Source organism: Aptenodytes patagonicus, chromosome 18, assembly GCF_965638725.1.
Source record: "Aptenodytes patagonicus chromosome 18, bAptPat1.pri.cur, whole genome shotgun sequence".
Taxonomy (NCBI): domain Eukaryota; kingdom Metazoa; phylum Chordata; class Aves; order Sphenisciformes; family Spheniscidae; genus Aptenodytes; species Aptenodytes patagonicus.
In genome coordinates this window covers 10,260,742-10,276,013 of record NC_134966.1, presented here as the reverse complement: position 1 = coordinate 10,276,013, position 15,272 = coordinate 10,260,742, and the positions used below count along the sequence as shown (strand labels likewise).

Below are 15,272 nucleotides of genomic sequence, written 5' to 3'. Positions count from 1 at the left end.
GCTGAGGGAACGTTTATATTTCCTTGCTAAAATCTTGATTTTTCCAATTTTGCCAATACAAAATAATAGGATTATTGATTTCCTCTGTTTTGCCAATTAAAGTACATCCTCAGCACCCTATGTTTAGATGATGTAAGACTTCAAAGGGCTCATGTGAATTGCATGATAACCTAATCACATGCACATATTTAATTTTCAGAAATTGGAGTCACTGATAGAAAAGTATCCCATTTAAAGTGCATTACATCTCATTTACGTAAAGTTGTAGACATTAAAACTGAATGTCTGGCTCTAGATCTTGCCAGGGCAAGATCACTCCATATGCCACATCTCTGAAGCCATCTCCAGGCTACTTTTAACCTGTTCCACAGTGTATAAAAAATGGTGCACAGTCACCTTTAGTGCTGCTGTACCCATCAGGAAGTGTTTTAGACTTGTTCCAATTAGAGGAGTTTATTCCAGACTACAGAGGTCCACAGCAATTCGGTTTCTGGGAGATTTAATTCCATCTGCACATTTACGTTCCTAAGACAGTCACCTACGATTTTCCAAACATTATTTTCAAAATACGATTCACTATCATTCACAACCTGAACATCATAACAAAGAATAAGATAATTTACACATAAATTAGTTTTGAACCCTGTTTGTATATAATTTTAAAACATGTTGTGCTCTTAAAATGCATAAGCAAATAAAGTGCTATCCTGACCAAAAAAACAACAGAGAAGAATAAATTTCCACCCTTTAGATTCTGTGTGCCATCAGTCTAAGAAAACCATTGATCTTTATGAGCATTCCCAAAGCACAAAACACAAGAAGAATATTTTGTGTAATACTCTTCTATCTGCTTAAGTCTCTGCTTGCATCCTTTCATTGTAAACATGAACATATAAATTAGGCCAAGGCCACGCTGGTATTGGGTACAAGTTCAGAATTAAAATTCTTAAATCATGCATTTCCTGCCTTAAAAAAAAAAATCAGAGATTAAAATTCCTCCATAAGGGCCTTTTAGGGAAAACTTCTAATCACAGGCTTTTCTCAGATAAATCTTATTAAGGACTCTGATTGTATCAAGGATCAAGCTATCAAATATGTCTTCAGTCATTCTCATCTTCACAGTTAATTCATCATCATCATAGCAAGTCCACTGAGATTCTTCGTTGCGGAGCTCCTGAATCTAAAAGATAACACGGATATGAATGTTTACTTCAAGAATAAGAGCATAGTCAGTTCTGAAAGGTACTAAGACACTGTACCCAATCCAATAACTTTATACATGCCTTGTAAGTTTAATTTATTTAATTTAAACCACTCACAAGAACTGGAAATTCTGGATTATTATTGCAAGTGTACTGAAAAGGAAGGCAATAACTTGAAGCTCTGAAGTTATTTTAAGTAAACATGATTCTCACAAAAGCATGAGAATTTCTAGGTTAAGCCTAGAGAAAGTAAACAAATCCCCATTTGGAAGTCTGCTTACCAGAATAAGGTCCACTCTGTCTCTCTTACAGTTTCCATACTTGGTCATATTAAGGAATTTTCTTTTCATTTCTAAGTCATTCTTTTCCAGGTTCATTATTTTAATAGTTTCACCCTGAACAAACGTCTACAAAACAAAAAAGGCTGAAAAGAATTCTTCTCGTAGGAATTCTGTCACTGTGAGGGTTGCAGATGAGTGACAAGTGCCAGTGTGAAGGTCCAGCTTTAAATCTAGAAACATCCCGAAGTTTAGGGAACTGATCTAGAAGTAGCTGATCAATACTGGCCAACCAACACATTTTAAACATAAGATTACTTTAGAGGTTACACCCAAGATAGTAATGACCGAGGAGATTTAGAAGCCCAATTCCCATTCCTCTACAGAACTCCATACACTTGGAATATTTAAACTAATTAGCTCAGTCTATATCTTTTCAAGCATTTCAGAGCAATGCTGTTTTCTTCTCTAATCAGCTCAGTTACACTGACATAATCCTCCCCAATTTCACATTTTTTGTCTTTTTGCCACTACCATATCTGGTCTCTTCACTGACTCTTGTTATTATACACTTTGCATTTCCAGAATGTACCTTGACCTCATTGACATCTGTTCTTCTGCAAAGATGCCTGGAACAGTGAGATCCCAAGGTTTTTTTCATCCATGGAAGCGTATCTGGATTTGCAGTTACTTGATATTCTGCACATAGCAACTCATGGGTCAAATCAAATATAACCTGTAACAACAAAAACACGGTACCAACATAAACTGAATCTCTCACTGTTGCCCTTTCAAAAGTTTTCTTAGCGCTTCTGAAGGATGTTAGGCTGGTGACAGTGAAGGTTTGCAGCTCAGTGCAAAATTTCCTAACGTCATCTGCATCACTGATGTTCCTATAGCTGATGTCATGACGACCATTATGTAAAGAGCATGTAAACCTGTACAGCAGAAGATTGGACAGTAATGTGTGAACACTCACTAAGTATGGCTGGCTTATCCAAGAGGCTCTGACGGGACTCTTTATAATCTCCTTGTGTAGACAGAGGTCCACAAAACTCAATAGTTTCAGGGTGCTGAGGAACATGAAGATCTGTCCAACCTCAGCAGGACATCCAAGGCAGCAGACTTGGACTCTAGACTGCAGCTTTCCAAGAAGCTTGGCTTTTTCTGAACAGACCCACACCAGACACTGGCCTAGGCGTCCAGGGTCTTACAGTCGAAGAGCTCTAGCAAAAGGCTTGTATCACAGCAAGGACATCTATTCTAGTAGAATTATTTTGCAGTAGATTACCGGAAGCAGTATTTTGCAATACGTCTTTCAGTGTTCCTCTAGATATATTTAGTGTTAGTAGCTAGAATAGTATTAAGTACTAGCTAATATGAGTCAGCCTACAGAACACCAGAAAAGTTTAATAACAGTGCTTTACAAATACCTGATTATACATCCTCTTGCTTTCTGTTTCCAAATTGTCCCCTGGGAGATCACTACATTCAAAGTGCTTTGGCACACCGATTCTCCTGAAATGTGAATATATGTTTTCTGGGGTCCATAATTCTTCTACAGCACATGCAGACAATTTCTTAACATATGAACTGTGATGTGGTACCACAAGAGGAACTTCCACAGTTTTCTTCCAAGGAGCTGAGTGCCACTGATCTAATTTGTACAAGTATTGCTTTTGTGTTTGTCTCACCAGCGTATGTTGGTCAAAATTAGGCTGATCAAAGTCTTCAGAGCTTCCAAAAACACCAGCATCAAGGATTTTTATAAGGAACTTCAGTAGAGAGAAAAAGAAAAGCCAGGTGACATACTCCATATTTTTCCACAATTTTTAGAGGTATTGAGATTATTAGCAACTGATTAAGGTTACACTTAAATCCACCTTCTTACTCATGGGCTAAAAGAAAGGCTTACTGATGTGTCATAAAAAACCCAGCCTACTTTAACTGTATTTGGCAGAATTCAGAATTAGAAAGAATTCCAAATATGGAGTTCTATGAAAATTTTTGACATTTTGAAACATTTTTGTTCTGAATTGGGACTACTTTCCCCACTCCCCTAAAGCAAGTTTTTGGGGGGTTTTGGGTTTGTTGGGTGGTTCGTTTTTTGTTTGTTTTTGTTTTTTTTTTTTTTTTTTTTAAACTTTCTGCGGTAGTACTTCCTGATGGACTATTTAAGAAGTAAAAATTAGACACCGTGGGATTGGAAGCAGCAGGCATCAAAAGCTTCCATTTCATTTGGGGTTCCAGTCTCCCAGGGGGCTGAACTGAGTGTCTTGACTTTGCTAGAAGCTGCCTGCAGAGCTAATGCAGAATTTGAAAGCTGAAGGTCTCACAGCCAGGAGCTGCAAAGGAGTCAGGTAGATGAGCTGACAGGTGTCCAGGTTTGCTCCGAAATTAATCAAAATTGAAGTTTGTGCTGATTTATCAGTTTTGACTAACTGACAAATTCCAACAAAAGAGTTCCACTTGCTTTGTTTGGACTAGCTGTAGCCATTATCCCCATGCTCAGCTCATCCTTGTCCCCCCATACACATGCTATCCACTGGCTGCAGGATAATTCCTTAAATGAGGAATGGGTCAGACTGAGTTCCAAATGTTGATATGATGTAGTTTTTATGGATGATAAAAACAACCGGGCAACACACATGCTTGTCCGTGTAGACCTAATATAAGGTCCAACACTTAAGTAGACAAAAACTTTCTGACTGTACTTACTGACAAAGTGGTTGGAGAAGTCTCTGAAGATGAATGAAATATCTTGTCTGCTTTTGATCCGTCTTTTCTTTTAATCTTCTTATATTCTTTAACTGCATCATCTACAAATTTAGTTACAATTCTTTCTGCTACTGTGTGACAACCATGAATGCTAAGCATATTGAAATCACACAGTAAAACATCAGAAACCTTTGCTAATTGTTCAGATAAGATAGCAACTGGATTTTCTTTGAGGAGAAACAGTTTCTGATTGTCTTGTCTTAGGCCTTTGCCATAATTCATCACGTCTTTTTCAAAGGCACTTTTATATTTGCACTGAGCTGTTTCAGAAAATGCAATTAAAGTGTCAAACAGAAGTTTTTTACCAAGTTCACTTGCAATATCATCAGCGAGTTTATTTCTTTTCTGATCCTCTACCAAGCAACAAATAGTTTTGCTTGTGTTTACCTCATCTGTGTTACCAGTCTTACTTTTCATTGGAAGCACATCTGCAAGCATCCTTGGGTTTTTTTGTGTCAATTCTGTTTTTCCTTTGTCTGATCCCAAGCACGTTAAGTTATTTTGACAGAGGAATTCATTACACTTACACCGGTCAGAATGTGGAAACTTTTGCCCTTTTCCAGACAGCAAGGCATTGCGTAACTTAGACTGGTTTTCTTTCACTTCTGATCCTCCTGCACTGTTTGTGTCTTCTGCTTTCTGCTCTGTAAGTCCTCCTCCCTGCTCATCATCTTCAGAGTGTTCGCGGTCTCTTTTGAAGGATTCATCATCATCATTGGAGTCAGAGTCTTCATCCCCAGTGTAATTGGAACCAGTTTTGTTAGCCCCCAACAGGTGTGAAATCTCATCAGGTCTGACAAAGATACCACAGTGCTGAGCACACTCAAAGTACTTCACCCCTTTGTAAGTTCCAGCATTGTCACCTTCAGCTTTATCAAGCGCAACACCAGCCCAATGGCCACTATCAAAACAAGTCCGTCCTTTGAACATTAGGGTTCCAGGTTGGGTCTGCTTTACTAACACTCTGTCCCCAATTTCAAATGATAGTAACGGGTCATCACTGTCCTCCTCAGTTTTGGGCAGTGTTAAGTATGTTTTGCATTGTTTCATCATGAAGTCAGGACTTTTACTGGCCTGACTAGAAGAAACAGAATTTGATGCAGGCAGAAACTCCAAATGCTGAAAAGGTGTCTCATGTTCTCCTTGTTGGTATTCTAATAAGCCCTCCTTTACACTGGAAATATCTTTAACTAAAGATTGTTCAGAGAGACTACCATCCTGAATTGAAAAAGCATCAGTTGTCTCTTGATTGAGCAGGGGAAATTCTTCACGCACAATGTTATCAGGTAATGGGGGTAATGCATCCATTTTCAGTGATATATCTTCATCCATACACTGTCTAGTCTCTGAGACTGTCATTTGTTCTGGTGGAGATAGAAAATCATCCATACTGAAGCTAGGATCATCATTTTTCATTGCATCTGCACCTAAAGGGGGAGGAGGAAGATCTTCACTTGGAAATGACAAATCCTTTTTATTAGAGGATGGCAAGTCAGCACTTCCATAGGACAATACTTCATCAACAGGAGACAGTATTTCTGACAAGGTATCCTCATCAGTTGGAGGGAGACCCTCATCGCTAATAAAAATTGTTTCATTTTCACCTTTGGAAGTGCAGTTCTCAGCTTGAAACAATTGCTTTTTTGAGGAGACAGAAGAAAACAGTCCCGCCCTCACTTCCTTTACGGCTTGCCTTTCAGTTGTTGAATTATTTTGATTTCCTGTGGCCACCCTTTGCAAAGGCTCAAATGAAGTGGTTTCTGTATGGACTTCCTCAGAAATTCCTGGCATGGACGTGGACAGAGATACAATCTTACTGAGTTTGCTGGATGTCAGTGTCTCATTCAAAAGCTGTGCATGATTATTTTCACCTCCTGAAACTGATAAGTTCCTTGAAGATAGACATGCTAATAATTTGTTATTTGTAATATCTTTGTCAGGTGGAAAAGAGACAGCGTTCCTAAGTTGGTCAGCAACCAAATCTAGATGTTTCAAAGAACCTGTCAGCGGAAACCCCATTAGGTCTCTATTTTGATCCACAAATAAACTGTTAATTCCACCATCCTTTTCCACGCTGCTAGTTGGAGATCTAGGTTTCTGTTGTTCATAGATCTTAGGTGGGTAAATATCATCACTGCACAAAGAGCTGGCAACTGCATTTTTACCCTGTTTTGTGATCTCCTGAGAACAGGTTTTGTTTCTACTGTAGTTTTCTGAGGCATCCAGATGTGGCTCATCCATTCCCTTAGCAGGGTTATCAGATTGGGAGGAACATGCTGACTTTGTTTTGGAGGCATTTGCTTTGTTCGATGGAATGGAAGAAAGCAAGTGATCAGTGTGGCCATTATCGAAAACATCTCCAAGGTATTTCTGGGAGCGTGATGAAATCTCAGTGCTATCATCTTTGGGCACTTCACGTTCATCGTGTTTGTCACTAGGTAACGTTTCCTTTCCATTACTTATTGCTATTAGCGTCTCTTTTGAAACATTAGGAAACGCATCACCGTTGTCATAGACAAACTCTTCTGGGTCACTGACATCTGTCCCCTCTCCATTTTTCACCTCTAATTCAGAGTCTGAAATGGAGCTTTCCAAGATGTCAATCCAAACTGCAGACACTTTCTGAAATCCTGGGAGTGAAGAGTCTGATTTGGCACTTTCACATCTCAGAGAGAGGTTGTTTGACTTGGACAATGACTCAGTGGAAGCTAATCCTTCAGAAAATGCTTTTAAATTTAGTTCTTCATCAGAAGCTTCATGAGAAATATGGTCCAAATGCTTCAAGCACTGACTACCATCCACCTGATGGATCTCATAAGGGACAGGCACTTCCAATTCTTTAACTGGAACATTAAAAACACTTTTAAGAAATCAGCATTTCAGAAAAATCTTTTCATTTTATAGAAGAGGTTGCTGACAGGTAACTTAGGATTCAAATCCAGTAATCCTCAGCTGTAAATTGCATTCAAAAGACAATAGCATTAAATACACAGTCAACATTAGGACTATTTCTAATATCATTATAAAAAAAATAAATCAGACTTATCAAATAAAGATGAGGAACTCGATAGTGTAGCAAACAAGCAAATACAACAGTGTCCAATGTAGTTGGATCAGAAGAGTTTGAATACAGGTTTTTTATTAAGATCTCTATTGTTTTAGCCCAACAAGTAGCTTCACTACCTAGTACAAGAAGTAGGCTATTATCCTCTACAGATAAACTCCAGGAAGAGCTATTACTCAGACTGTACGTTAAATAACTACAGAAACCCTATTGGGAAAAGGGTATTTCTTACCTTCTGACAAAGGGATTTCAGAAGGTACTTTTTCATCTGTATGTGTGATTTCCAATTTTCTCTCACAGGCTGTGCTAAATCTGAAAATACAACATTATAGTTGGATTAAACTGAAATTATGAAGTGTATGGTACGCACTGTCATTCAAGCATGTTGAGTAGAACATTAAATTTCTTTGGGTGTATTAGCTACCTACGGACAGCATATGCAAAGTGTTTTAACTGTTACTTCAGATGCTTTCTGTCTAGCCCAAAGCCTTCTGAAGACAGTTTTCCCCCCCAACGCTGATTTCAGCACACCTTCAATTGACTCCAAAGAATTCTATCACCTACAAAAAATTGGCAGACAATGTTTGATGAATGTAACAAGTCAAACTCTTATGAAACAAGTTGTGGTTGTTTAAGGTTTTTTTTTTTTGGGGGGAAGGGGGTGTTGGGGGGGATGGTGGTGGTTTTTTTTTTCTTGTATAGCTTAAAAAAAACCCAACCAAACAAGACAAAAAAAATCCCAGGCTAACGTCATTCAGGTCTGCCTCCTCTTTCCATGACAGGACCACAACCATGGGCATAAAACAAGCAAAGCAGGGTTTGACATGCTAGTAAGAGAATCGGAAGGTAGGACTGAAGGTTTTGGCCTTGACAGGTACAGTACCTCTGTTCGTCTGACGACCTTTCTTTTCTTAACTGGGTTTTCACTAATGTAGCTTCACTTGAAGTCAACGTTGATCTTCTTTCCCCATCTTCATCATCAGAAGAAAGATCCTTCTTCCTTTCCCCAGCCTGCAGAGAGTGTGATCAAGAACCACTGAATATACAGGAAAACTAAAGAATACCAGTGAATTGCTACTGGACTTCCCCCAGACTTAAGGGCAATATTTTAACATGATACAACAAAACCTCAATACAACTTCAGCTTCCCTGCCTGCAAGCTGAGTTCCAAGCACAGTATCTCCACGATGGCAAATACTGAGGATTTCTTCTGTTGAAAATTTACGTGAGAAGATCCCAGTTAAGATAAATTATAAGCTTGCCACATACCTGAAATGGACTGCAGGGGTCCTGCTCTTCTCTTAGTGTTTTATGACTTCTCTGCTCCATGCGTGCTTTCTCCACTATCAAAGACTCTTTCTCTAGATCTTCTAAGGATGATGTAGCATCACCTGAAATACACAGATTATTCAGCACAGAAAGCAAATACAAGGTTGTTCTTTATCTCAGCCACACAAAGTAGCCATGACTACAAGGATCTAAGGCTTGCTACTGAAGTTTACGGCAGTGCCTATGCACTGACGCTCTAGGTTATGAAACAGCACAAGACTCCTTGCCAAATATAAAAAAAGAAGTCAAAACACTAATGGTGAAATTGTGGTCCGCTGAAATCCATGGAAAAGTTTCTCTTTGCCTGAGGGACAAGATTTATTTCAGACAAATTTGATGTCCACATGCTCAAAGCTAGGCCTGAGAATCTAGTTAAGGTGCAGCCTATGCCAAACTTTTATCAAAGACCGCTGTTACCAAGTCTTAATTACACAGATCTATAGTCTCCCTCATGATGGTATCTAGGAGTAAATGCAGAAAGATAATTCATTAGAAAAATAACACAAATATGAAATATAGGCACAATATATAAGTATTTATAATACAGAGATTATGCATACCCAAAGCTATATAAGTGATGTAACTGGCTCATATATAAACAGTCAGTTTTATTTTTTTATGTGTCCTGGTTTCAGCTCAGATAGAGTTAATTTTCTTCCTAGTAGCTGGTACAGTGCTGTGTTTTGGATTTAGTATAAGAATAATGTTGATAACACACCGATGTTTTAGTTGTTGCTGAGCAGTGCTTACACTAGGCAAGGACTTTTCAGCTTCCCATGCCCTGCCAGGTGCACAAGAAGCTGGGAGGGGGCACAACCTGGACAGCTGACCCAAGCTGGCCAAAGGGGTATTCCATACCATATGATGTCATGCTCAGTGTATATAAAACTGGGGGAGGAGTTGGCCAGGGGGCAGCAATCACTGCTCAGGGACAGGCTGGGCATGGGTTGGCCGGTGGTGAGCAATCGCATTGTGCATCACTTGTTTTGTATGTTCTTTTATCATTATTATTGTCTTTTCCTTTGCTGTCCTATTAAACTGTCTTTATCTCAACCCACAGGTTTTACTCTCCCCCCCCACCCCCCCGACTCTCTCCCCCATCCTACTGCGGGGAGAGGGTGAGCAAGCGGCTGTGTGGTGCTTAGTTGCCAGCTGGGGTTAAACCACAACAATATGTCCTACTGAGAGCAAGAAATATGAACTGAGGAGAAAACCTGGAAACAAAAATAACTCCAGCATGTCCTGTTGAAGTCTATCTTCAACTGATCTATGTTCTTTTAAAAAGAACACCCTTAAATTATTTTTAAAATGCCTCAGAAGAGAGTAAATTGTTAATGACACAATCAGAGTAAGTTATGATTTTGTTCTGAGGAAGCAGTATAATCATATCTCATAATAAACCTTTGAGAGATCTCCACCATCTTGCCTAGCAGTGATTTATATATTGGTGTAGTGAGCAAGACACTTAGGTAATAAATGAGAAGATTGTCTCTCTTTCTGTCTGAAATAAAGTTTGATTGAAGTGGTTGAAACAGATTGGACATAATAGCATTAAATATGATTTACCAGTTCCTTGAAGAGTATTTTCTGCCTGAACCAGGCATAAGTTACACAAAGTAGAAAGCATCCCCAAGCCTTTCACTGTGAACTTGCTGTCACATGGATTAATATCTTCATTGTCTTTAGGATCCATCTTTGGGTTTGAAAGAAATGCCTTTTCTTCCAGCACAGATTCCTAGAATGTAAATATTTAAGAGACAGAGTTAACGTCTTAAGAGAAAAGGACTTTGCTGGTGGCAGACCAGCACAAAGAATAGTTAAGAGATCAGAGATTAAATCTACATGTTCACACTAAGATATATAAGTACATATGGACTCCTGTGCGTATATATCCATGTTGAGGCTGTGTCACTGGTGTAAAAAATAGGAAAGAGACTAGTCTCTGCAGCTGCTATGGGCAAATAATAGCTTACTGCTCCAGGGACAGGTTTAGTTTCTCCTGGAGCAGCACAGCATTTACCCATGGAGATGTCTTAAACACATTCTCACTAGTTCACAACATAGAGAAAATAGAAGGGGCGGGAAAGTTGTGGTAAACCAGCCCATGTCAAAATTTAGTCTTTAGCTGAGAACACCAACATACAAGACTGATTGCTACTTGATGTTCATAACTGCCAGAAGAGCCTTGTGCTGGTCCTGTCTTAAGGCAAATATAACGTGGGGCACCATTTCTTTAGGCCGAAATGGAATTCCAGAGGCGATCCTTACCGGAAATGCACACTTTCTGCCTTCTCTTGTAATGGGTGTGGATATAGGTTCATCCATTCTAGCTGAATTTGCATGTTCCAGAGGTAATAAAACATGATCCTGAGCATTAAGCTCTGAAAGGTACAACATTAAGTTACAACATTTCCAATGCTGCATTTTTTCCCCATGAGTAACTTGACTATAGCTCAAAAAGGCTTATTTAAAAATATTTATAGTTTGAGTAACTTAAGTTTTGCCCTACACATTCCTTGTCACACCAACAGAAGCTGAAAGGACCGATGACCTTGTTTATCCAATCATCACCTTACGTATCATCCAGTTACACGGTAGCAACTGTAAAGCACACTTTCAGAAGTTTCTACACTTTTTCTTCATCTATGCATAGCTGCTACCTCAACAAAACAACCTACACCTTTGTTACACCTTCTTCTTGCTAATCCTGAACAGATCCTGGTACCAAAACCCATGCTAGAGGTAACCAAGGAACAGATCAACATCACAAGTTCTCTCTCATGGGCTAATTAGCTTGACAGTCCTCTTCTGAAAGATCATTTGAACTGCTCCAAAGAACAGCTGAGACTTCAACTTTTGCTCTAAGTCATTCAGTTCGACTAAGTGGTCACAAACATGGTTTGCTACAGAAGTCTTCTTTAGTGGGTACCTGTGTTTATGCAATCTTTAATCATAAAGACAGAGCCTGTGGTTTGGCTGGTAGCACTACACACTTTCTTGGCCGCAGTTCCAGATGCATCAGGACCTTGCACACCAAGGGACTGCTCCAAACCTGGGGACTCCTCTGCCTGTTTCTGGTATTGTACCAGGGTTTCCTTGTTCTCAATAGAAAAGCTGTAAACAGTTAGACAAGGAATTAATGACTGGGAGTCGTTTTCATGTTCCTAAGTTAATCATGACAAATCTATATGAAGTCAATAAAGGTATGAATTAAATGCTTCTGGTGGTGCTTGATAGTACCTGTAGAGTGCTCACATGCACATATGTTTATAAACTGGCAAATTAGTAAAGCCAGGAGCACTCTGAATAATGTATTTGTTTCTCCATTCCCCTCCCTCTCACTTGACACTGTATTTTATATAGTCAGGTTTATAATCTTCATAGACAAGAATAGGAGGAGACTGAAGAAGTCATCAGCACTGAAAAGGCAAAACCAGGGTCAAACTCTGAACCTGTATGCCTCCTCCATCTCCAATCAGTGGTACTGTATCAGATTCCAACAGATCTCATTAAATTTTCCACTTTAAATATAGCATCGCAACTTTATGGACATTTGGGACATCAGATACTGATTGTCATGGTGACTTTGAACTTTCTAAACAGTCTCCTTACTGCAAAAGCACAAGGCAACACAATTCATACTCAGACTTTTCCATTAGTGGTACAAGTTCTAGAATATACAGTTGAGTAAGTTACTCTGTTCAGAAGAAACAGTGAGCTACATGTGGGTTTTTTTGTTTTGTTGGTTTGGTTTTTTACTACAATAACAGTTTAAAAAGTTAAATATATTCTTGAATAGATTAAAATTAACAATATGACAGTGTCTAGAAGCTAAATCCCTATTCAATTTTTTTTTTAATGTGAAAAAAAGGAGGCCTATAGAGTATTCAACACAGCTAATGTTTAAGGACTTCAAAATAAGTATCCCAATTCAGAAGATACATTCCCAATTCTCAGCTAAAAGCTTGTCCATTTATAACAATTACAAGTTTCTGTATTCCTTGTTTCTAATATTTAATATCTATTAATAAAACCCCAAACCAGCAGCTTTTTCTGCATGTTGGTAATCTATTTATTATTTGTTTGCTTTCATTTTTAAAAGTATTTCCCAATCCTTTCCATCCCCTTACAGCCCTGCTTATTAACTATCTTCCTGATCAGGATAAAATATGAACATACCTTGCACTGGTGGATAGATAGCATAATTACCACTCTGCACTCTTACACAGGGAAGAGATCTATACACAATCACCCCGCAGCCAGAGTTTGGGTGCATTGTGGGTTCCACCAGGCCCTGTCTGCTCTAGACTGACACTAATATTCACTGTTCTCCTATGAGCAGGCTTGTCAGTAATGAGAAGTGAAAGCACAGCCAAGAAACCTTTTAAAGATTTCTGTGACTTGTAATCAATAACGCCATGAATTATAGATCAGTTCCATGCAGGGATTTATTTGAAAGCCTTTCCCTGTGGGGACTTAAGTAAATGCACAAGCCTGACTCACCAGTCTGCCAAAGGTCTGGCTAACACTGAATGAAAGGGTGGTTGTTTTTTTTTTTTTAATTCATATAGATATATATTTGTCTTTAACTGCATTTGTTTTTTTCTGAAGCAAATTAGATTTTTTGTTGATCTGAACCTGCTTTGGAAGACTGCTGTTCTGAGCAGCGTGGATACTGCTGGGCCCTCGTCTGCGCTGCTCAGCTCCGCCGGCTCAGCAGGAAGCAAATGGGGACACTGGGGATGCAGTGCCTGGGGAACAGGAGGCCAGTGCTTTCTCAGAACAGTCTGAACTCCTGAATTACCTCTGGCTGTGGGCATTTTACATGACACCTCTACGCTTCAGTTTAAGCATAAAATTAAGGCCCATGTCGTACAAAAGCCTTCTGTGGCTAAATCCTACGTGAAAGACAAACCTGCTCTGAGGGGTTAAGTGATACACAGGCTTAGAGCCAGAGGATGACAAAGGAGTGAATTTCACCAATTAAATCAATACATTTCTACTCATTCCATATGGGTATTTTGAAGTTTAATTAATATATAGTTGCAAAGTGTTTTGAGTTTGTAGTTAAAAGCCATCATGAAAATGTGAATTATCATTAGCAGTTGTGTGGCATCATTTAAAAATATCCTGGTTATTAATACTCTGTAAATCAACTTGCCTAGACCTGATGTCAAAGCTACATTTGTTCATAACCTTGCAATAACAGGCCACAGTCCCACAGACTTAGATAACACTGCTTAACATTTTATAGTGCAGATAGTCATAGTGAAATATGTTTACTTGCTTGCACAAAAATGCAGAGTTTAGAATTAATATAGAAAGCCTGCAAGGATTGGCTTTCTTAAAGCACAGAGGATTGTGACACTTAATGCAAGAGCACAGAGCCATTCTAATGAAAGCACAACTGCCTTAGGAACAAATATTACTCCACCTTTTGCACACAGGATTAAGTTATTACCCAGTGCAGCCTCTTCCATGTGCAATAAGCTCATGATGGCAGACCAACATGGCTTTTTTCAGCATGAAACAGACTTGTCCAACTTCTAATGATAAATCCAAATCACAGTACCACATGATTACATATACAAGTATATAGACACAGACAGATATATATATACACAGACTCTCTAAATTTCAGGATTAAGGCTCAGATTTAGCTTGTTCTATTGAAGGAGTTATTATTCATGACATACAGAAGTACTGAGATCATAATGTAACTCCCTGTAACCACCAGGAGTATTTTTATTTATCTTTTTTTAACATCAGAAGCAGTCCCTGATAAACAGTACAGGTGGTGTAAATACCAACTCAAACAACTTTCTGGTAAAATTCAAGATTTCACTTAAAACACTTTCCCTCTGCACAGAAGGGTACTTCTTTTTAAAGAATGGAAAAATCGGAAATAAATACACTGTTTCTTATTGAGATATTGAAGTGATGAATGTATTCTACCCGAAGAATTTAGTAAGTAGTATGGAAAGGATCTCCAGCTATGGATCCAGACACCTTAATTTACTTGGTGCTATTCACATACCTTGCAATAAGCTGGTCCCTGCCCCGAGGAACTTACCGTTTTGGACATGAGGTGGTAGGTTGGACATATGGAGGACACACAAATACAACAGCAAGGCAATATTGGTCAGAATGACAAGCAGCGATCTTGATGCATCAACTGCTTTAACTCAGAGGTTTTTGAAACTTATCATTATAAATCTCCCTCTTGGGAGCATTTAAAGCTCACACAATTATCTAGGACATAACTGCTTCCATCTTCTCCACTAGATTGGTTCTTCAGCTACCACTGTGGAAAGGGTTTTTACTTACCCCTCATATTTCTTGCTTTGTTTAGTCTTTAGCTGGACATAACTCTCTCTATTCCCTGACACATCAGGCCTTTCTGGGTGGTCTGCAGACTTTGCTGAGGAGGAGTATAACTTCGGGTTAGAAGTAAGTCTCATTGTCTTCAGCTTTATTGCTTTTTCAGTTGCTGGGCTCCTTGTAAGCTAAAAGGAAATGGTAACACATAAGGTTTCACCTGGGTTCCTTAGCTGTAGCACGAGCTGACTTCAATTATTATCCCCTCAAAAAACCCACCGAGACATCTAGTGACTGTGACTT

General features: G+C 39.0%; 1 protein-coding gene across 1 annotated transcript; it reads right to left on the bottom strand.

Moving 5' to 3' along the window:
- Nucleotides 1–764: 764 nt before the first annotated feature.
- LOC143168847 (uncharacterized) lies at nucleotides 765–15,031 on the bottom strand. The gene is made up of 11 exons (XM_076355780.1): nucleotides 14,979–15,031; nucleotides 10,920–11,032; nucleotides 10,218–10,386; nucleotides 8,592–8,713; nucleotides 8,206–8,333; nucleotides 7,555–7,634; nucleotides 4,199–4,299; nucleotides 2,914–3,255; nucleotides 2,073–2,216; nucleotides 1,484–1,609; nucleotides 765–1,180 (listed from the first exon to the last, which is right to left on the bottom strand). The coding sequence occupies exons 1-11, from the start codon at nucleotides 14,983–14,985 to the stop codon at nucleotides 1,025–1,027; spliced, it is 1,488 nt and encodes a 495-aa protein (XP_076211895.1). The 5' UTR covers nucleotides 14,986–15,031; the 3' UTR covers nucleotides 765–1,024.
- Between the last annotated feature and the right edge of the window lie 241 nt (nucleotides 15,032–15,272).

Bases quoted from the DNA above. Each gene is read 5' to 3' on its own strand.
- LOC143168847 (XM_076355780.1), bottom strand. The intron at 7,635-8,205 runs GTACTGTACCTG...TTGTATTTTCAG, and splicing joins AGGTCGTCAGACGAACAGAG to ATTTAGCACAGCCTGTGAGA. The intron at 1,181-1,483 runs GTAAGCAGACTT...GTTATCTTTTAG, and splicing joins ACAGAGTGGACCTTATTCTG to ATTCAGGAGCTCCGCAACGA.